The following is a 24,039-nucleotide window of genomic DNA, read 5'->3' as shown; positions in this document are numbered from 1 at the left end:
GTCCGGGGGGGGGGGGGGGGGGCACCTAGATGAAACGCACCCGCTTGCCGTTGAAGCACCGCCTCGCCTCGGTCCAGTGCGGCGGTGGTGGCAGGGAGAATGCGAATTCATGGAGGCCTGCCGGGAGGCATTTCCGGGTTTCCTTGCTCCATGCGCCGCGCCGCCCGGCCGCCATGTGTAATTCACTCGAAATTGTTTGCGGTTTGTCGCAACGATAGCAAGCCGGGTAAACGGTAAGATATGCGCGGTTATTACCGCCGCGACGCTCTCCGAGTCGCAGAGACGTGACATTAGCGCCGACGCCCCGAGCTCCTTGCCACGTCGTCGTCCAAACCCGGCTTCAACTCAATCTCTACTCAGAGTCTCAGTGTAAACAAATAATAATTGCAAATCGAACAAATTTTCCTGAAACGCCGATTCCGGTTTCATTCTCAGTGAACCTCGGAGAAAAAAGAAAAATCAGTCATTTAATCCGAAAATTTGGTCCGGAATTCCGGTCGGTCAAACCGATAAACCTCCGAAATTTCGTCGTTTCACAGACTATGGAACCTAACTCCAAACTTGGGTTGTAAAGTTGACGCAAAGAATTAGTTTTTTTTTTTGGTAAAAATATAACTGCACATGCGCAGTATCTGTCCAAAATTTTGCTGATTTTTGGGTGTAATGAGAAGAAAAATCATTGAAAGTTGTAGTTATTTTCGACAGTTTTTTTAGGAAACGTACAATTTGTAAAAAGCGGCGTTGCCAGCGTTGGAGTTTGCTTATATTCTTTCGGCTGGAGAATACAATTCGTTACGAATTTTTATCCAACCACTTGATCGTGTATTGCAGACCTTTGTTGGGCGGGGAAAAAGAAAGGTTGCTACACTTAAGAAAAGTAACACGATCGCAGCGGGAAAGTCTGAAATTTACTCAAAACTTCACAATCGATGTAAATAATTTGCGCACCAGGTGACTTACTTGTTGTAAAATATGTATTTTTAAAAGCAGGAAACGTAAATTTTGAAGCTAGCAGTGAGATTCAGACTTTACCGATGTGGCCACTGTTAGATCGCGAGCATTCGGGACATAAGTTTTGAACACTAGAATCTAAACCGATTGTGAGACGGAAAATGGTTGTCATGTCATGTCGTTGGCACGCACTACAACGTGGCCAATGATCATTTTCCGTGTCAGTGCATGTAAGGCTATCGATTTAAGTGGCAAAAAATTGTGATCCCAAGTTCGTCACAAAGTGTCATCGGACTCTCGGACTATATGAATTTTAAGCCATTATACGTAAGAAACAGCGCTTCTTGCCGCTTCGGTAAAATTTAAGAACAGACCCATTTTAGTCAAAATTTAAATTTGCTCACTCATTTCACAGTATTATTTTTACTTCTTTAGTTCTCTTGAATAAACTTTGAAACATGATATTCATTTAAAATACGTTGAAAATCAAGTTTGAATCTAACTGTTTCAGCGATGTTCATATGGAGTATATGACTACAACCAGTACACGACTACACCGAATGGAATACTTAACCCCACGCTTCTTGTGGGAAGCGTCGCTTGTGGCAGTCATGTCATTAAAGCTTCAATAAGGTACGTGACACTGTCGTTGGAAGTGTCGTTGTACGAACCCGGAACATTGAATGCATATTTGATCAGCATTCCCGACTAGTGTCCGTGCGCCGAAGGTGATCGTCAACGGTGTAAATTCTACGCTCTTCCTGGGTGCACTGTGCAGAGCTCTCGTAATGGGTGGGCAATGCGCCACCGCTGGTGCAACGCCCTCGAACCTCGGGGAAAATTCCTTAAATTTTTATTCATTTCCTGCCTCTACAAATCATACAAAAACATTTCCAAAACCTCCGCACCTATATATCATTTAAGCGACTGTGATTCAAAGTTTTTACAGAGATTCCGACTAGACGATTTATGAAACACTGCAGTTGCACACAGCAGGTTGCGAATAAAACACAAGCCAGTGTTATAAAAAACACATTTTTAACACATAAGTAAAGTTACTCACGGAATATATTTTCACTGAACGTTGGAAGTAAGTCCTTACCTGCGAACAGAAACAATAAAGCTTTAAAATACATTGAGATAATAATTTTGTTGTGAAAGTTTTGACGATTTGTGTCAAAATCAGGAGCATTTCATAACATGCAGAAGTACCTATCGATACTCTACAAATACGGTAGGTTGGGTAAAATATGTTATGAGTGTCGTCGTTCTACTAGAATCGTGAAATTATTTTTCAAATTACCAACTTGAAACATGTATAGGGTGTCTAAAGAGTTCCACAAACAAAGATATGACACATTTATATTATATGTATGTTTTATACGACCATTTGTTGGAAAAAGGTATGACCGCGAGGCTAAAAAAAGGTTTCAGGCCCCATTAAAAAACAGCTTGCGAGGAAAATATTCAACCATTTATATCAATTCTGATTGAAAATATTGATTTAAAAAAATACGAATAATAAACTAATCTACTTAACAATCTACTGATAGGAGCAATTTTAGATTTGATTATTTCAAAATGAATAAACTTGTCATTATCATCTCTACTTCGAAAAGAAAAGAAAATTATCGATGAATGATTGTGTGATGGTAGATTTCAAAGAGATATCTTACTTTCGTAAAATGAAGATTTCCGCATTTGTAACGCAGCTTTATCCAAACTAATCCCCAAGTTTGGTATGACGGCGGATCATAACTTACGGCCACCGAAATAGGTCGATAACCGCTTTCAAGTGCCGCATCATCAGCAACACGCAGTAAAGGCCCGGAGCATCTGCGAGAGGATGGGGAGAGGGGGGTGTACAATTTTAACGACCGTAAAATATCGCTTAACTACGCGACTAATTATTAAAAGGATCCGGGAAGCACCTGAAAGGAAAAGTTTCCGCGCGTCTCGAGTTCCTCGAGATGGGGGCGGGCGGCTAAGAAAGTTGAAATTACCGCCCGCCTTAATTCGGAAAGAAGTGGCGCTTTAAATATGTATAGCCCCAACGCCACACGCATCCGAAGCCTGCGTTGCAATGCTGCATGCGGCAATCACTACGCATGGAAAAATATTGAATAATGCTTCTCGCTATTCCTCTATTCATGCAGAAGAGCGCAGACTACGCAGAGCATCATGATCATTTTCTACTGATGGTAAAAAAGTATTTATACGTACACTTTAAATACGAATTGCGACATCGAGTTTGTATGAACTGATATTAATCAAAGTTAATAATGCATTGTCTTAAATTGTGTTTTTTTGCTAAGTCCTGACGATGGCCAGGGCCGAAAAGCTTCGACGAATAAATACTTAATTTTAATGTTAATGCACGGAGAAAAAACCTCGTGCGTGGGACCGTGGGACCCGAATTTGAGGTCACATGGATCTCTGAAGTTTTCGGATCACGTATCTAAAAACTTGAGGTCCACCTGCCGAAGTTCGGGTCACACATCTGAAGTACTCCGGTGCATACCGAAGTGCCTCGATGTCTGACCCGAACTTCGGCAGCTCGACCTCAAGTTTTCGGATGCGTGATCAGAAAACTTCAGAGATCCATGTGACCTCAACTTCGAGTCCCATGCACGAAGTTTTATTTCTCCGTGTGTGAGTAAACAATTTCATTTTAACCCATAGCACTGGCTACCAAACAAAACAAAAAGTTATACAAAGCGCTACTAGGTACCATAATGTTGTAAAATACATCAACACTTTAAAAAAAAATTCATACAAATTTCAAAGAGTCCAATAAATTTTGCTTTCGATGGGATCAAATTTGCCATTACAGCTACTTCACTAAAGCTATGCTTGCGCGTGAACATTCAAACAACATCCGGCAAAAACGCTCGAACTTTGATGGGGAAGCATCAGCTGTAGCATATTTGAAAAAAAAACCCTCATAAAAAGTGCCCGCTTCCCGGGGCTTCGGAATTTATGCATTGCGCCCCCTCCCCAACGTGGGGTTCTTTTTCGGATTTATGCGCGGTTTTTGGTCTACCTCGCAACACCTGCGCCGCGGCCGGGGTGCGTGCAGTAATCAACGTGGAGCTATATTGCTTACTACTTCAGAAGTGTTTTCCGCGGACGGGTTAATGGATCTTTACGGAGGTAAAACGCTCGATTTATGACGGCAACTGGTCATAAACTATCTCCCAATTAGACCTGCGTGATGCGTGTTGGCCGGTGCTCCAACCAAGATGCATCGATTTTCTCGGAAAAATTTACCACTACTGGTGGAGCAGCACTGGTGATCGTCTTAATTTTTAAAGAATTAGCCCACTAAGGTTGTTAATAAATTATAATGATTTAAAAGATAATAACAAAACAAAATGTAAATAAGGAAATTTTTAAAATTTTGGAAATCTTATCAATAAAGTTGAAATCTCTATTAAAACTAGGATTACAGATACCCTATTATAAATCTTATTAAAGTAGTAAAAGAGATTCTTCAAACCGAAATATCTGCAAATTCTGTTTTATTCAAGCATGATAGTTCTTTTTGGAGCCAAGAGTTTTCTACCTTGATTCAGCCTAAATTCTTCTAGAAACAAGAAAAAAAATGCTGGGGAAAGAGTAAAGCTAAGCAAAGAAGTAGCTTAAATTATGCAGCAACATTCTTGACTTAAAAAAATATTTCTTGGCGGCAAATTTAAGATAACTTTACTTCAGTGAAAGGGTGAGAAATTGCATCAAAATTTATGTATTCATTCTTGCAGAACGCATTGAAAATATCCATGATCAATAATTTAATCATAAATGAGAATTAATGCCGTTCGTTGTTTTCATTGAAATCAATCTATCGCTGGAAAAAGACTTTTGGGTCCAGAATCGAGACTTTTAAAAAATCTGATGAGAAAAAATACTCTTGATTCGATCGATTTTTGCTTGTATCAAAAGAAATCCGCTTAAACCAAGGGGCTTGGCACTCGATTCAAGCAAAATCCGATTGAATCAAGAGTATTTTTTCGTCAATTTTTTGAAGAGTCTAGACTCTGGAGCGAAGATATTTGTTTCGGGGCTTTGAACTCCCCGCTAGCCTAAAGATTAAAATCAGCATGGGTTAAATCGGCCGATGAAAATATATTTCGGCAAAAGGACTGATAAATTCTTAGGAGAGCAGAAAATTCAATTTCCGATCGTGTCAAACGCCGATTTCTCAATCATAGAATGACTTTGAAAATAACAAGATGTGTGTTCGAGGTCTGTAAAATGTTTATGGAGAACAAAGTATTAGCTGATTGGTTTTTTAATTTGTCTGTCAATGTTACCAATGATATAGATCGATACATAACGCTTTTACGAAACACTAATATCGTTAACACAGCGGCCTAAGTGTCACAAGCGCCATGCGGCGTTTCAAAATTCCCGCCGCCATTTTATTTTTTTACAGAGAAATTGCTCAACGAAACTATCCGAAAATTTCACGGAATTTCCTTCATGCTGCCGATAAAATTCAGTGAACTTCTCGAACAGATTCAACCATCGATTTCTCTGTAAAAAAATAGAATGGCGGCGGAAATTATGGAACGTCGCTTGGCGCTTGAGATGCTTTGGCCGGAAGGTGACGATATCGTCTATTTGAAGGGATGAAGGAATTCCCGCAACATCCGACGTCCATGTTGCCACCCCTGAGAGCGTGAAGCACTTTCAATCATGACGCGTAGGCAGACTTAAGCTCATTGAACATGGAGCCGAACAATAAGCATTTAATCATGGACGTCGAGTCGATTCGCACACCCGCTACCCGTAATTATCACCCCTCATCAGCCCCCGTGGTCAGGGGTGATTCCGATTTGCGTCAGTTTTAATTAAGATCCCCTTTTAGTTACGACTCAGCCGGCGGCCTTTCTCTCTCGCGCGCGGCAAAGGGTTGCGTCGCAATTTTTGCATCAGGGACGATCAGGGTGCATACGGAATGTGATCGGAATCGGAAAGCGTAGATTTTATTATCAACGCACGTCTAGAATTTTCGAGCTTGAATATTGAACGGACATCAGATACACTGATAGAAATATTTCACTGGAAAAAAAATCTCTGTGTATTTACTAAGAAAAGGGTAAAATTGCCAAGAATTCAGGGTTCTATTTGATCCTAGTTTTTTCTTGGTAAAATTACCATTTATGGAATTGGTAATCTTACTGAGAAATCTCGGTAAAATTATTGAACTTTCTCGGTAATTTTACTGGACCTTGGTAAAAACGCCAATATTTTTTATCGACTGTGGTAGAATTACCGAGATAAAATGGCAAAGTTACCGGGAATTGATTACCAATAAAAGTGGTATTCTTACCTGGAAAAAACAGTAAAAATACCGGGTTTTAGGTAAGCTTACCAGTCTGTCTTGGTAAAATTACCAATAATTGGTAAAAAAAAGTGAGATGGTAAAGGTACCAACGGACCTTGGTAAAAACGCCGATAATTTTTTTTCATGTGGGGAATCGGTACACAAACCAACACAAATTTTGTGTCGATTATGAAACAGTTTGCAGTGTGTTTGGCGCAGAAAACAGTGGAGGGATTGGGAGAATGTATTCCACCGATTGCGACGTAGGTACTCACCACTGGTTTTTTATTGAATTTTTTCAAGAAAACTAACTGGCATTACTTTCTCTCGAAATTTTGGACCCAGGGCTAGGGTTATTTAGTGTTTTACTACCCGTATAAACCAAACTTTTGTGTTGAAAGTTCTCTCTGTGATTGTTTCGAGGATTCGATACAACCATCTATTCATATAAAAATTTTGGGCGGAATAATTTATAATTATACAAAATCCAAGACGGAATCGAGAAATGGATAGAATCTTGGGATGAAAGGCCATGCCCGATCAGACAACACATTGAAATTCTTGCTGCGATACTAAATATCACTAATTAATAACGGGGAAAATTCCCTGACTTCCTCGATCTTTTTTTTTTTTTTTTAAAAGAAATCCCCAAATTCCCACAGTACTCCCCAACATCTGTAACCTTTTGATGAACCCTCTCTTATATATTTTTCAACTGAAAAATTCGAGCTTTCACCTGTACCATTTGATCTGTCAACTTTGATGGACAGAAAAACGCCCGCTTCGAATGCTTTAATGGATGGGAGATAGATTGTTGAAGCACAGCTCGTTTTTTGGGGGATCACTTACTGGGATGTGGAAAGTTCATGCAACCACAGCAGATCTACTACAAATCCGTTCTAAACACGTCAGTCTGCTCTCAGGACGCAAAGGAACAGTATTAAATAGCGAAAACCCGTACAAACGCAACAATGCACTTTGAAAATTATGCGATTGGTGCTCGTAACAATCCTTTAAGTGGTTAACTAAGCAGAATTAAAATTAAATTATAATTCAAAAACTTTTTCGACTAAAATCGGTGGCGTTGAGTTTGTGCTCTGCAGTGTTTCTTTCATGTGATTACTGTTCGGTTATATCATTTGCTTCGAAGCTCTTTCACATTCTGTCGGATATTGCCTCTTGGTTGCTTTTAAAGAATATTTTAAAGTGATAGACAAAACAACGAGAGAAAGTTGTTACTGTGTCCAAAAAAAATGGAATTCCACGGGTTGAAAATTAAAGTGATTGTAGTTCTTACGATTTTTCCAACAGTTCAAGGGGTGAGTTCAAATAATTAACATTATTTTTCATTCAAATCTGTCCTGTTATTGAGAATAGCATCGTGTACATCAATAATGAAGTTTCGAAAGAGTATAGTTTTCGAGGACCAAGTCCATAGTTATACTGCACAAATTTTCCATTTTTCATTTTATGAATAAATCATGAGTTGAACTCTCGAAAATTGTTAAAATGATTGAGGAAGAGTTAAATTCATATTCAACTCTGAAAACAAACGGGGTTTTTTTTTTTTTTTTTATTTTACCTTTTGTACGTCAGAAACATGTGACACACTTTGCGATTGTGCGAATAGGAACTGTGAGAAAAGAATCAGATTGCTAAACGTCGATAGAGAGATTGCCAATTTACATTAAAACTCCAGCTTGCAGTATACGGTTCTAAGAGATGATGTGTGTTATCACTGCGATCTAAATAGAAAAGAGAAAAATTCATAATTTAGTTATTTCTCACTTATATCTCTCGTTTTCCAAAAGAGGTGTGAACACTGCTATTTATTAAAAAGAAAAAATGGCTCCTCGGATTTAAATTAGCTGCCGAGTACTGGGTTGGTAAATTTACTAAAAGTTGCCTGTTTGTTTCTGTAATGTATATTTTTTCTTATGATGCTCTCATGACATATCTAAGGGTAGAGACGGGCAGTTTTTCACTCATGGTTGGATTACAGAAAATTCATCAAAACATTCACTATTTTTTAGCTAATTTTTGTAAAACACACGAAGAGGCCCGACTGACGGCGTCGAATACTCAGGTATACAGAAAATCGTACATTCTCATCATGCGATACAATTGAGGAGCTTTTCGGAGAAAGGACACATAGCGTGAATGACCACTGGTCCGTTTCCGGCAAAAGGGCACTTTGAGAAAATTTTAAAAAATTTCTCCCAAAAAACTAAAAGAAGTATAAGTTTTACCAATGGTCATTATTCATTATAAAGTGTATAAACTTTGATCCAAGGGTACAAGTTCCGATGTGCGTCACCATCAGTGGCCAGAAAGTAATAGTAAAAACTTCAAATGTGTCTTTCTCACAACGTTATTTCTCGGATGTACGCGCCCTTTTCCCGGAAAGCTCCTCAATTTCAACACTGATCGTGTGCTAGAGTCTAAAGTAGTGGTATTAAAAAAACAAATTTGCCATGCAGGAAATATTTTCAAGCACGTCGAATTTTAAGGCCCAGAAGACTCGCATGAGCGTTTTCCAAATATAAGGGCACTGATAAGTAAAAAAAATAATCCATATCCTTTGTCCTATTCAGCCATTCTGGCAACGACGGGAAAACTTTGCCTATACGCCCGTTTTAAAAGTCGACTTGGAGGAGGCAGACTCGGACACATTAATGGAGTATTTGTACGCAATTCGAAGGGGAGATCCGTGTAAGAAATTGGGACTCTGCGCCAATTGTGATGACCCCAGAACACAGGCTGAAATCAACGCTGATGCAGCCTGCAAGTACGCATTAGACATTTGGGACAGACTCTCCACATCGAGGGTAAGTATGTTTGTAATCTTAAAAGGTAACCATTCCCGGAATAAAGGCCTCAAAGCAAGAATCACCGACTTTGAGAATTTTCGCGACTGCCTAGAAAAGTTTTTGATGAGCATTTTCGCACAGACAAGTATAACACCAACAAACATCAAACCAAACCGAAGTCATGACCGTTTGGACTAGACTGGAAAAAAGAAAAGGAACAAGCGCATCAATTTCCAATTTCATGTCCAATTTAACTTTTTAAATTCGGAAAAATCAAGAAACAATTATTTCTTCCCGCTTCAGCAAAAGTTTGCAACAGTGCCTAATCTCGCTGATTTTTGAAGAGAAAATGTGTATTTTTTTTTTTTAACAGACGGTGCGATGTCTAAACGCCGAGGTCGCAAAATGTCGAAAGGCGACGGAGAAATCCAGAAGATGCTATCCGCACAAGTGGCATCTGGAGTGTTCATTCCGTTGCACAAGAGAAAATCAATCGACTTTCAAATTCCTGTCGGAGTTGGTCGACCTACCAGAAGATAAACTTCCAACTGCTGTAAAACTGTACAAGATTGAAGATCTCCTTAATATTTGAATAGACTGCGGGATTGAGCGATTTAACCGGAGACATGTGAAGATATCAATTTATAGCCGTGAAATAATATCACTTTAATGATGTCTTGCATGCTTCATTTCTAGAATGAGGTCATGTGTGACTCTACACGAGAAAGGCAGATGTTACAATGAGAAATGACTCAAAATTTAGAGATTGGTACCACTTGTTTACACTTTGGGGAAATAGGTTATTGCTAGCCCCCAGAAGTGGCGTAGCTAGAAATGACAGAACAAAATTGGGAGTCTACGGTGAAACCTTTCCCAAGTAGGGGTGTATATTGGTAAAATAATTACCAAAAGTCACGAAAAATGACGGGTTTTTTTTCAATACTTCGTGTTACCCTTGCTGGGCATGCCACCACTGGTACCTGGGTAGCCCAACACGAAAACAACCCTCTATGGATTTTGGGTAGGTCAGTACCAGCTTTAGCCCGGATTCGGAATAGAGTCTACTCCTGCGGCTCTAGGGCTGGTACCTAACCATAAATATAGGTAATGCTCTATTTAAAACCCAGCCCTAGAGACTTTATTCCCGCGTAGTTACTGTTGTGCAAAAAAGAAAAAGGAAAAAAAAATTGGATTTCATTCTAGTTGGTGCTGTAAACCGTCTAGCACCATTATATCTACCACAGTTTAGTCGGTGTGCAACTTCAAATGGTTAGCTGGGTGAAAATCAGGCATACTCTTGATATACAAAACAACATTTCTCTAGTGTACGAACATCATGACACAAAACATGTCAAAACAAACCACAACCACCAACGGTTTATAGTTTCCAGATCAAAAATTTAATTTTCAGAAAAATATTTAAAAATTAAGCTAGAAGTTGAACAAGAAAAAAGTGGGGAAAATTCGAGCGTCACTTCATATTCCTATTAGCACAGATAATGCTCCTAAAGTAAAATAGCCCACAACTTAATTTTTTTAAATATAATAGGAATTATTTTCCATCGGAAACTCGAAGTCCGATGTTTTCATTCAACTCGGCATAATTCACTCTCACGATAAATTTGTCCCCAGGTACTGATGTTTGTTATCCTCTTCTTCTTCGTCTTTTTTTTTTTTTGGTTATACAAGTACCAATTTTATTACTTTGTGATCCGTGTATTATAATGTATGTTTAAAAACTAAGCATTCTCGTATTGTTTTGGATTTACCTATTCAAGCCATATGGTAAATATAAGTTTTTCGTTTCATTTGTGTGATGCTATTACACCCTAAAAATCATAAATGACTACATTTAAAAAAACCTTCTCCCACAAAAGAGCAGCTAGGGGAACATTTATTCTGGAAAATGTATAAGTGTAAGAAAAAAATGACATCCGATGCTTTTAAAGCAATACTTTGTACCGAACCATCTACAGTACATACAACTATTGAACATGAGGAAAATTTTTTTCTTTCAGTCCACTTCGAACTGTCCTGCTTCGGCACAAATGTACTTAGGCTCAACTTTAGCTGAGGAAAAACTTATGAAAATTTTCAAATTAAGCCTATATATCCACACTCAGTGTCGCAGTCGGAAATTTCCATGGAGGGAGATCCGTAGGTGAAAAATTCATTAAAATCACGACAAAATGACGTTGGCGGGGGGTGGGGGGGGGGTTCAGATTGAGGAAGGGTGTCCCGGCTGAACCATTGGCCACCCTGCGTATCGTTCTTTGATTACAATGAGAAACTTGCTAACAGTCACTACTAGTCTCTCCAGACGTTATTGCCGGTGACGTAATTTTATGCAAGTGAACAGGGATCATGATCATGAGTTCACTTGCAAAGACAAGTTTTGAATTTCGGAGCTGATTCTAAATTGCGAAGTCGGACGCTTGCATGTCTGACAGAACTCCGCACATGTTTGCATATTTGGGTTGCGAAAACTGACATCATAGAACAGCTCCTTTCACGTAAAAAAGAAAAAAAAATGGTACGCCATGGTACGTTTCTGGATGACGATAAAAGGAGGAAAGTCCAACAAAAAACGATACATTTCAACCGGGACGTGCGTGCAATATTATACTTTAGAGCTCGATAAAATTTGATTCGCGTTCATGTATGACGGCAAACATGCTGGAAAAAAATGCTTTTAAGCTGCCGCAAAGAACATCCCAAAAGTCTGGTACATTACCACGATGCTGTGCATTCCAAGTTTTCTTGATTTTACTATTAGTGGATCGTCGGGACTGTTTTTTTTTTTTTGGCAATTCTTTTGAAAAAATAAAAAATGAAGTAACACGCTAAAGTAAGGTCAGAGGGGAAAAAAAAATTTCAACGGTGCTTTCGGAGAAGTAAAAAACAAGCCTTACCTAGAGCCAACTCTCTACACGAACCAGGGCTGGTAGCAAAAAAAATTCGTTTTCATAGAAACCAAATTTAAAAATTGTATTGCGGCCTAAAAAATACGCTTGAAACATATGTGCGTCGTATGATCACGAACAATTTCAGTTTGTCGAATTATGTTTCGTAACCATTTCTGAAATTGGACAAAAGGTTTTTCAGACAGTAAAATCTAGTTACTACCAAATTTCGCTTTATCTACGTCAACGCAGTCAGAATCGTCGTGAAATGAGGGGTCTGATGATTGCTCGTACATGCTCGAAGAGTGCCGTATGAACATTCGAGAGTTGCCAAATCTCACCGTATAAAACATGTATTTTTGAAGAGAGCCTTGTTTAGTTTCCCTTGACATTTTCAAGTACATCAGATTAAATTACCAACAAAATTGCCTGAAAATTTTGAAGAAAAATTATTCATAATTTCTCGAGTCAATTTGATTTTTTATTGAAGGAGATATGACGACTTCTGGAGGCTCATACGGCGTTCTTCATCCGCACGGCAACATGTGCGTTCGTGTTGATGGAACCATCGGGAGGTATGAATTCTTGGTTTTTTGCTGAAACATCCAATTAAAAAGACCACTTACGTGCATGATCAAAGAGGCTAGCTTAATGTAGTTTGTGCATTAGCCTTAAATTTTCCAGGCAATATAGTTGGCCAAAATTTCTAAATTTTTCTGGTTATCTTAAAATGTATTTTGTGAGGTTATGCTTTACTTTGGAGAATCTTTGTCGAGGAGCAGAGTCGGTGTGGGCAAAGAAATATTTTTGGGCCGAAACGCACCTTAAATTGTCATTATTCTGTCGTTAAGGGCGAATCTTAATTTCCATTCCACGTGAGCCCCGTTTTACATATAAATCTTTGCATTCTGGGGCTCACGTGAAATTCGAGATATGTCCTGACGTCAAAGGAGCGACAAAATGTATTTAAGACGAGACAACAGTAAGGCACCCTATGTTACGTCATAATGTTGTCATGTACGAATTGACATTTTTTTCTGCAGACTTCACACAGTCAGATTTGCTTCTCATTACTTCGACACGTAACCATTTGGTAACCATGCAAGTGAGCAGTCGCAACAGTCGCATTGCCGCATACTGCTGTCGTACGGAAAAATGAGGGATTAAGTGTAAATTTAACTTATGATTCGCCATCACTGCACCAAATTCTGAGTCTCGCTAGAGTCCCTTTATACTGAGAGTCAAGACAATGGGAATCCATTTCTGATTGGTTCCCGTATTTTAGGCCTTCACAGTGTCACAAACGAGAAAAAAGGTTACATTTTTATCGATTGCAAATATTATAATCTGGAATGATGGACCAGGGGAGTACGGGTTCGGCAAGGAACAAACGGAATGAGAGAAGGAACGGAGAAAGTAATTTGAGAATGGGCCGATCAAAGATTACAAAAAACGTTCAATTTCTGTAATCTTTATTCCCGTTTGTGACTCCATGAGGGGGTGTTGTCTTAACTCTCAGTATAAGGGAACTCTAAGTCTAACCAATGATGACTAAAAATTTTCTGGAAAAAGGAGGGGATTTGTTGAATGTTCACGGAAAAAAATTAAATTGCTGATTCAACAATTCAATTGCTAAAAACAGTGAGTGCAATGTTTCAATGTAGATTTTACAACAAAAAAAGGCTACTTTAACCACCCCCGTGGTTAAATTAGTTTACAATGCGGTTAAAGTAGCATTTTTTTGTTGTAAAATCTGCGTTGAAACATTGCACTCACTGTTTTTAGCAATTGAATTGTTGGATCAGCAATTTTTTTCCCGTGTTATTACCAATTTAAAACCTAAAAAATAAATTTTCAGAAAACTTATTTTTGTACATACTGCTCTCACCGATACCGGGATCCGCAGGGAGGCTTGGGAGCTACAGTTTACAGCGAGAAAGTAAACATGGAGATGGGGCCCCTTTACACCGGTCCCGAGCAAGGAGATGAATATCGCGAAAAACTCGCTTCCAGTCGCAATTAATTATTCCAGCTTCCAGCTCAGGAGCAATCGGTAGCTACGGGAATTAATACCGGGGGCAGGTTTTTCAAAACGTGATCATCGCGGGCCTATTTTTCTCCCGGTCTCTCCTCCCTCTTTTTATCTCACTCCTTCTGCACTGACTGATCGCATTCTTTCTCAGCCCCTCCCTTTTTTTCTCGTGTTGAACCGTCCCCCATTTGTTTGCTGACAGCTTTTCTTATTAGACGCTGCATTGGTTAAGCGCGACTGAAGCAGGATTCCGTGATATTTTTCCGACTCTTGATACCTTTCTTGCATTAAATTGTAGCTGTAAATCGCCTTCCCGTCAAATCCGAGGTTCAAAGTGTGAGTTTCCATTTTATTGGTTTTTCTTTGATCTCTCGAAATTCATAGAAATGAAATATTTGACCCGCTTTATACTGTCGTTACACACGTGTTATAGCGTGAGGACATTTTTGGAGACCTCCATTCACTCCCTTTCTCAAATTGCAAAAAAACTTGAAACAAAACAGTGCAAGAGGTAAAATGGAGAGGGGCAGAGAGGACTATACGAAAAAAGGCACGTAGCGAGTTACGGATTTCAGATGAAGAGTCCAAGACGTTATTGCCATTTCGAGAAAAGCAAAATTCAGATTGGATCATTCATTTTTGGTTCCAAGGTCGGAAAAAATTGAACAAGCGCTGTGAGACTAATAAGTGATTGCATTCTGACAATCAATTGTTTATACGTAATGCTAGTCTTGAGTTTCAAGTTAGAGAAAGAGAATCAATGTATTGATTTATTTATGAAAAAAATAAAAAAGTAAATAAATATCACTTTGCATTTAACATGGTTATATCAGAGAAAAATCGGGGATTTTACGGCAAATAGGAAGATCTAAACACACGCAGATCTATATCCGCTCTGAAAATCAAGGTGTTCACTTTTAAAACGAGAGATCTGGGAAATTTCTGCGGAAGTTTGTTTTGGAAGTAGCAGCAGCTCTAAAATATGTATCTTGGCACAAATTCTCAGGATAGGTAATCCTGACTAAAAGTAGATCCGGAACTATTCTGTTCAAAATGATAATATTTCATTCCAGAAATTGAAGATAAGACTGAGTCCACATCCACACGGGTTTTATGTTTGAGTCAAATTTGATGATATTCAATTAATTTGACTCTAAATGACTTTATTTGGCTCTGGCTGGCTCTAATTGACTCTATTCGGCTCAGACTCTTAACCACTTTTAGTATACCTCGAACTAGTGTTTCCTTTGTCGCAAACTTCAGGTCAATTAAACTGACTGACACTCAAAAAAAGGTAAGACTCTGAGACCCATAAAAAATGGCTCGAAGATCCATAATTTCTAACCAAAGTGACTTACCGTCTACAGTATGGCTTTCTGAGCCATAATTTCTTGGTCGTGAACCTATAAGCATGGCTCCACGAACTATATTTCATGGCTCCGTGATCCATAGCTCGGCCGGCAAGTCTCTCTTCCCATACTTGTTTTTTGAGTGTAGCTTTTATACGGGAACAAAAATATTATTTTTTAGAGTATATCTTTGTGTTAAAGCCGGAACACCTTCTGTAAAAAAACAACTTTAGATCCACCTTGAACTACTGCATAAAAACTCGTCAAAGAAAATGAAGAGAGAACGAAAGTTAGGCCAAAGCTCAACTTTCGGCTGCGGACCGTAAGTTGCGGGTGGCGCATCAGATCGACGATTCCATGAGAAAATGTTCTGGCTAACAGGTGAGAGCGGGGTTCGCCCTTCGTTTTCCCAGACTCCAATGATCATTACTTGCCGTCGCTCTCGGCCGATAATCGCGCAAGCTCCCAGCTGCCGCCCAACTTTCCTGTCAACTTTTGTTTCTACTCTGGGGTTTCCGCCGCTCGGCAAGTGCCTCCCTCATCTTCCTTGATTTATAATTATTTCCTCCGAGTGCCTTCCTTACTTTTCACTTAGCTCAAACATTTTGTTAGGGTCTTTTGAATTTGAGTGCCTAATATTTTCGCAGGTTTAACGCGACGATATCGTTTGGTTTTATCTCCGAGTCTGCTGTACATTTTTACAGACCTTTTTATGGACGTTTTCTTAATTTACATAACACTTCCACAAATATTTTATCACGGATGATGGTCTGTCTACCCTGCCTGAAAAGCTTATCTCCTCCGCGGATTGCTACTTTGTTCCTCGCTGTGTTTGATGCCAAAATATAATGAGGAAATGCTACAATTTAAAATACCTTATTTTTTCGTCTCTTATACACAAAATAAACGATCAGTTTTACACGGAAGACGGATATATACACTGAAAAAAAAAAAACACACACACATTGGATCTAGAGTCCAGATTCTTGAAAACATTGACAAGAAAAAATACTCTCGATTCAATCGGATTCTTGCTTGAATCAAAACGAAATTCGCTTAAATTAAGAGGCCATGGTTCTTGATTTAAGCTAGATTCTGATTGAATCAAGAGTACTTTTTCTTGTCGATGTTTTTAAGAGTCTGGACTCTAGATCCAATGTGTTTTTTTCCAGTGTACAAGCGGATTTTAGCATTTGATCGAAACGATCCCGTTATCAGACACCAAGGGAAATTTTTCAGGAATGCCTCGCAAAAATGTCTACTTACTTTTAGCTACTGAAACCTGAAATGACCTCGGTTTTTCTCTACCCTGCATCGATTTCCCAGAAAATTGAATTTTTCCCGAAAAGTCCCATTTCCCGAAGAAAATCTTGACTTTCAGGAAAATCGATGGGCATTGAGAAGAAGTTATGTCGATTTTGAGACTTGGCGCTAAATATGATGTTGGAATCATCTGTCAACCCTTCAACGTTTCAAACATAAATTCTGCAGGCCTGTAATATTTTGCAATATCCATCGGAACGTCTCAAGATCGACAACATCGTGCTCCAGACGGGAATCTGGGTAGCGAGGTGAGAACGAGGGCTAGCGTAGCGTGCTAATCCGCCAATTTGAACGAGAGCATCTGGAGAGTCGGTCGGCCGGTCTTTTAGAGGTCCGTCCGTCGACGTTGTCCGTGTTGCGTCCAATCGGGGTAATAGGTGGTAATTGAAGTTGTCGCTTGCATTCTGATACCTCTATCTTTTACGGGGAAAATTGTTGCCTCGATCCCCCTCATTGCTCTCACCCCCTCCCCTCCCATCATCCGCCTCCATTGTCGGCTGAAGAGAGCAGTAACTTAACGAGATTAACAGCTCAGTTGCCAGTTTGTTGCTCAACCCGTTAGAAATAACGGAGAATCCAGGTGCACGTCCCGCGGACTTGACTACCCCCGAAGGTAAGTTCGCATTAATAGCATCTCAAAATCAGCAAGCACATTTCTGACACCAAGATGCTATTTCAGCATGTTGTATTTGTTATGTGTATGAGAAGTTCGGATTAAAGGAAGAGGGATAGTAAGGGGATGAAAAAACCTGAGAATGAATCGCTTGTCAAACGTTTTACGTGCACACATAACACCTACGTGCCGTTTGACTTACGTCATCGGACCTACACACATAGTAACCTACAATATTTTTCGCCTGAAAAAATTTTGGCCTTCAAAGTTTTTTGACTGCAAATTTTTTGACCTACATGTATAATACTATTAGTTAATCATAATCACAATGTGTCGGTCTGATGTTGTAGGTCAAATGTCATGTAGGTCTAATGGGCGCAGGTGTCACAATTGTCACATTCTGACACCGGTGCATCCCACAATGGGCCTGTTGCATGCAAGAGATACAGCCGTGCGAATAGACTTTATAGAGGTTAAATGACATGAAAATTACGATGGTCACATTAAAAAAGTCTGAAATACACTCCTTACTGCGCAATTTGCGTTGTTAGGAGCGCGCTTTTTCAAATTTCCCGCGTCGGGGGGCAGTTTTCTTACGGAAACAATTAACGGCAACTCGCGGCTATTTCCGGTCAACTAAAACTGACAACATAACCTAAAAATCGGAGCTCGTGATATCGTGAAATGAAATGTAGATGGATTGCGTTGGATATTTAAAAGTTGATCGATTTGGTGACCGCATAAAGCGTATATGGACCACTATAAGAGATCACGTTAGGATTGTGAACAAACTGAAGGAAAAAACAACAACAACAACAACAACAACAACAACAACAACGACTCGGCATCTTCCGGAAATCACCGAGCCCGCCGTTGGCTCGTTTCCGGTGATTAGAAAACTGCCCCCACACGCGGGAAATTTGAAAAAGCGCGTTCCTAACGACGCAAATTGCGCAGTAAGGAGTGTATTTCAGACTTTTTTAATGTGACCATCGTAATTTTCGTGTCATTTAACCTCTATAAAGTCTATTCGCGCGGCTGTATCTCTTGCATGCAACAGGCCCATTTCCTCTTAGTCGAGCCGCGTATGGGAACACTTCCTTTGTACACTTAAAGAAAAAAAAAAAAAAAAAACAAGCATGCTCAAGAACAAAAAATGAGGCTCTACCTCATTTCCCAACCGAATTTTTATTTCTTCTCCTTTTAAACCTGGACAACCCTTCTAATTCATCTTCTTTCCTTGCATGTTCCCTCTCTCAAACTTCCGAAATTCCCAAACCCCCGGCGCTAGGACCCATGTACCAGGCCACACTCCTTTCGCCAAGCACCTGCTGAACACCTTTGGCCAAACCTTCTCCCCCGGAGATGTCCTACAGTGGCGTGGCGACCGTGGCGTGAATAATCGATTATCGATATCTTGCCATTTGAAGCTATGGTAAAGAATCGATTACTAAGGTTTTCGCTGCGAACACCCTGATAATCGATCTTTTTTCATAGGTTTGAGTGGCGTATCAATCGATATATCGCAAAGCACGCCACGCCACTGCAACATATGGACAACGCTATACTTATTTTTCTGCTCATTAATTATTCCAATTCCCGTTTGCAACGCAAAAATGAACTCGTCCAAACTAACACGACAGCCCAGTTGCCCAGTCAGGAAAACCTACTCCTCGACAGCGCATGCGCGGAGGATGACCTTGGCAGTGGCAGCGACAGCTTTCGGTCACGACCGCAATGCGCGAAACAGCTGGCGAGGATCGCGATCCGCGCTTTATAAAAAGGGGGACAAGTCCATGTATCTGATGAGCCATGATCTCCATTAGACTTTTTACATCTTAGAATCCACCAGATAATGGACCTGTTAGCTTTCTGCATGGACTAATCCACTTGGGAGGACTCCAATCGTTCGGCGAATCTTCCGCGATCGCCCCCCGCGACCGAACCGACACGGACCGGCCGCCGTATTTGGAGCGTTTGGCGCGGGACCGCGACAACGCGACGCGCGACTTCATCCAACGTCACGTCACGTCGCGTCGCGTCGCGTCGTCGGCATGCACGCGGCGTTGCAGCGCCTTGCACTCGGCCGACCGGCTCCCAGACCACGTTCGGACGTCTTCGAAATCGGAGCGTGGAGCTGACGTTGAAAAAACTCGCCGAGAAAAATCGATTACGAAAATGATTCCGCTGTTATGCGAGAGGCCGGTTGAATCTCGTGGATGAAAAATCCTCGGTTTTACGAACTGATAAGTCCACACTGGAAAAAAAACACACTGGATCTAGAGTCTAGACTCTTGAAAACCTTGACAAGAAAAAGGACGCTTGATTCAATCAGATTTAAGCTTAGATCAAAAGGAAATCCGCTCAAATTAAGAGGCTTGGTTCTTGATTCAAGCTTAAATCTGATTGAATCAAGAGTATTTTTTCTTGTCGATGTTTTAAAGAGTCTGGACTCTAGATCCAATGTGCTTTTTTCCAGTGCAGTCAATTTCAGTTGGTTCTTGGGCCTGAAACCATCCAAAACGAATTTTTTATCGCTTCATCTGAACACTCTCTGAGCTGAAAGAGTGCTTAAAGAGCTGATTTTGTGACATTTTTTGAATTTATTTCTGATATGGGAAATAGTACAAAATTTACTTAAAGTGAGAATGTGCACCGCCTAGTGACGTCATACGGCGGCATTTTCCATTTAAACACATGCATATTTTAGCAGATTAGATCATTTTGTCATGTCTCCTCCAATTATTGTCCAATTAATATGAACTAAGGGGTCCTCATGTTCAGTTCACCAAGTAGTTTCTACTTAAACACGAAATTCATAATACAGGTAGTTCAGACACCTGCAAATGCTCCATCCAAATCAATCGTCTAACAGAACATTAGGCGCCCCTCCCTCTCCCTCCTGGTCAATAAGCGTCCAGTAGCTTCGACGATACCCCCTTTGAAGGTGATGCAATGTACTCCTGTTCCTGTATTTTCCTATTTTCCACGCCTTTGACGCCAGGCTGGCAACGCAGCGCTCATTGGCGACAAAAGCTACTCCCAAGTTCATTACTAAAGCTCGGTGAAGTCAAGGTTAGGTTGAACCGGGATCAAACCACGTACCGCATAGAGCACCACCTTCCTTAATCGCAAAAGAGACCAATTTCCTCCTCCATGATCCTCTGTCTTCGCCTAAGCCCATAAGCGACGTAGGCACCTTTTACTCCGAGTGTCCCCAAAGAAGAGGCAGTGTTCGGGTGGGCTTCATGATCAAAGATTTGTACTGCCGTGCTAAGGAAGAACGACGTATGAACATTCGAATGTTGCCAAATTCCCTTTGATAAAAACCGCATTTACTGGGAAAATTGTGAATATTTGTGTCCAAAACTTTCAGACAATTTTGTACACAATTAATTCTAAAATATCTGAAAATTTCAAGGAAAAATATGCACGAATGCTGTCAAAAATACTTGTTTTATCGAGGGAAATTTGGCAACTCTCGAATGTTCATACGGCGTTCTTCCTTAGCACGGCAGTGTACGGGTAGGGAGCTGCTTATTAAAAACTTCAATCGGGTTTCCAAATATTACTCCTCAGCCTTTGATTGTCCATTGTTCGCCGACTGTGCACGCTGTTCAATGCTCGAAGGCGCGAGGTGGTCCCTCCGCAATTCTGTCGCACGTTTATTGTATTAATTAAAAAACAAAAATATGATTTTTGTACAAAATTTCGGCCCAATCCAAAAAATGTCACTAATTACCCAAACAAGGGTGCTTGGTTTTTTTTTTACCAAAAAAAAACCAAGCACCCAAAAAATATGATGGCAGTACCGTTTGGATTCATCATATAAAAGGAAATGATATCAAAACGGCCCAATTTTCTCTTTCATGCCCATGCAATATACCAAACACCCCAACTTTTTTCACAAAAAAAAAAAATAAATAAATAAATACCTATAAGGTATGATGACCTGAACACGTTTATTGGATCCATCGCTTTAAAGGAGTATGATATCAAATCGGCCCAACTTCTCTGAAATATGCCCATCTCGGATCAATAATTTTTTTGAGACCTTCCGACTCATCGCTGAGGAGACACTGATCATTACTTGACCCTTAGTATATGTCCTTGTTTAGATGTCAAAGAGTTCCTTATGAGAACTGTAATGAATTTTTTTTCTTTGAAGAGATAAAATCAAAAAATCGTCATAAAATTGAAAAAAAAATTCGAAGAAAAAAAAAGGAATGGGCCGGCCGGCCGTACATACAAGTGGTAGATAATATAGGGTGATTATCGTCTCTCTTTCACATATACATGAACAAGTATCATCGTCAAAAGGAGGATCAGTCCTTCTTGAAATCGTCATTGAAAGATAGACTGAAAGATATTCACACATGAGTGAACAACTTAACAACTTTCAAGCAATGCCATATTCTTTGTTTGTTTCTGATAGAAGGCCTTACAAACTACTGAACCTTGGCGTATTATTGCGAATATTATGTGCCTCCTACTTACAATGCTTCTTTCTTAGCAACTTCATGGATGTTGGCAAGACCGGGTCGGTCACCCATGCCAAAATGTTGGGGCATACCAATGTATCTACATTTCCCCCTTTTTTTTTGTACGTGCCGGCCGGCCCATTCCTTTTTTTTTCTTCGAATTTTTTTTTCAATTTTATGACGATTTTTTGATTTTATCTCTTCAAAGAAAAAAAATTCATTACAGTTCTCATAAGGAACTCTTTGACATCTAAACAAGGACATATACTAAGGGTCAAGTAATGATCAGTGTCTCCTCAGCGATGAGTCGGAAGGTCTCAAAAAAATTATTGATCCGAGATGGGCATATTTCAGAGAAGTTGGGCCGATTTGATATCATACTCCTTTAAAGCGATGGATCCAATAAACGTGTTCAGGTCATCATACCTTATAGGTATTTATTTATTTATTTTTTTTTTTGTGAAAAAAGTTGGGGTGTTTGGTATATTGCATGGGCATGAAAGAGAAAATTGGGCCGTTTTGATATCATTTCCTTTTATATGATGAATCCAAACGGTACTGCCATCATATTTTTTGGGTGCTTGGTTTTTTTTTGGTAAAAAAAAAACCAAGCACCCTTGTTTGGGTAATTAGTGACATTTTTTGGATTGGGCCGAAATTTTGTACAAAAATCATATTTTTGTTTTTTTGGAAGGATATCACGTATTTTTGGTATGACTTCTACGAAGTATCAGGCAAAGAGAGTTCCCATTTTAAATTTAAAAGTTGTTCCCGCGGGCGCGAGGCAGAGAGGAAACGACCCCCCCCCCCCCCCCCCTCGAAAGCGGCCCACCTTTTTTTAAGGAATTTCGTTCAAACCGCATGTCAATAATCTGTAATCGTTCTCGAGACATCAGTAAGGAAGGATCCATATTTTTGGCACACCCTGTACGTCACAGAAAAAAAAACCGCAGGTCAGTATTGAAATCGTGACAAAGTTGGGTCACTTGACGTAATGCCTAATTCTCATTGGCTACGAACGATAGAAACTACAGTAAAGCGCATTGACTTATAACGCAATCTAGGTCGCGCGGTAGGTAAGACAGCTAGCGGGGTAAATCAAGGTAAAGACGCGCCTTCCGCTTAGTGGATACATCCGGATATACGAACGAAAAGTACCCGTATCAGGCAACGGCACTGGCATGACAGGCATTTCCATTGTCTCGGTCTCGGACTTGCTGGGTGTTGCTGAGTTGCCTATCGTCCCGCCTGAAGGGACTCTAGTCTCGCCGAAATTTCCTAATGCGCAGTCTAAGCCATCTGTGGCCATAGATAGTGCATGGCGTTTGAGTTTAGCAGAGATTCCTTCTTGGCTTAGAAGGTTAGGGATGACAAAAATCCTGCCGCAGATCATCAGTAAGCAAGAGCGTTTCACCGATGCGTCTCTACTCTCAGCTCTAGTGGAGAAAGAAAGAACTTTATTTGCCTTATGTACTGGCAAATTCGCCTCTCATACCAATCGGCGTAGCTAGGCGGTAAGGCACTCGCTCCGTGACCAGAGCGTTCACAGTTCGCGCCCACGCGGTGAATATATTTTAACGCCTTGATCATATTTATAAATGCCGCGTAGGGCATCGCAGGGTTATTTTTTCCAAAAAATCTGAGTGAGGATTGCATTTTGATTGAAACGTAATCGAAAAGGGCTCCTCTTGCTTCAGAGAAACTTCTGAATCCAAGGTCCAGGGCAGAGTTAAGAAATTTCATGAAAGATTACAAAAAGAAATTTCATAAGGAAATTTCAAGAAATTTTATGAGGAAATTTCAAGAAATTTTATGAGGAAATTTCAAGAAATTTTATGAGGAAATTTCATGAAATTTCTTGTGAAATTTCAAGAATTTCATACGATGAAATTCCTTTAGCAACTCTGGTCCAGGGTCCCTGTATGAGGGTATACAGTAGTATACAGGGGCCGTCCAATAAACTTGTTTTTTCTTGGAGGAAAAAGCAGACTCCAGACAGGAATTAATGTAGCATAGTGTTCAGTTAACATCCTTTAGTATAAATTACGTAAGACCTTTTCCCCATTTTTTAACCCCCATACTTCTCCTTGTGCAGCACCGTAAGGCATCCCTTAACCCCCCCCCCCCCCCAAATTACGTAAGTCTCGACTAACCCCCCCCCCCCCTTTTTCAGTTATCGTAGATCGAAGCATGACGTTTCCCTTTAGAACACAATGAAATTTTTAAGCCACAATTTTTTTATGTGAAA

At 40.0% G+C, this 24,039-nt stretch overlaps 1 protein-coding gene across 1 annotated transcript; it reads left to right on the top strand.

The window, feature by feature from the left end:
* Positions 1-3,208: 3,208 nt before the first annotated feature.
* On the top strand, positions 3,209-11,195 carry LOC109029916 (uncharacterized). The gene is made up of 3 exons (XM_072298010.1): positions 3,209-7,599; positions 8,875-9,108; positions 9,464-11,195. The coding sequence occupies exons 1-3, from the start codon at positions 7,534-7,536 to the stop codon at positions 9,680-9,682; spliced, it is 519 nt and encodes a 172-aa protein (XP_072154111.1). The 5' UTR covers positions 3,209-7,533; the 3' UTR covers positions 9,683-11,195.
* The last annotated feature ends 12,844 nt before the right edge of the window (positions 11,196-24,039 follow it).

Source organism: Bemisia tabaci, chromosome 3 (assembly GCF_918797505.1).
Source record: "Bemisia tabaci chromosome 3, PGI_BMITA_v3".
Taxonomy (NCBI): Eukaryota; Metazoa; Arthropoda; class Insecta; order Hemiptera; family Aleyrodidae; genus Bemisia; species Bemisia tabaci.
This window is presented reverse-complemented; position numbering and strand designations above follow the sequence as displayed.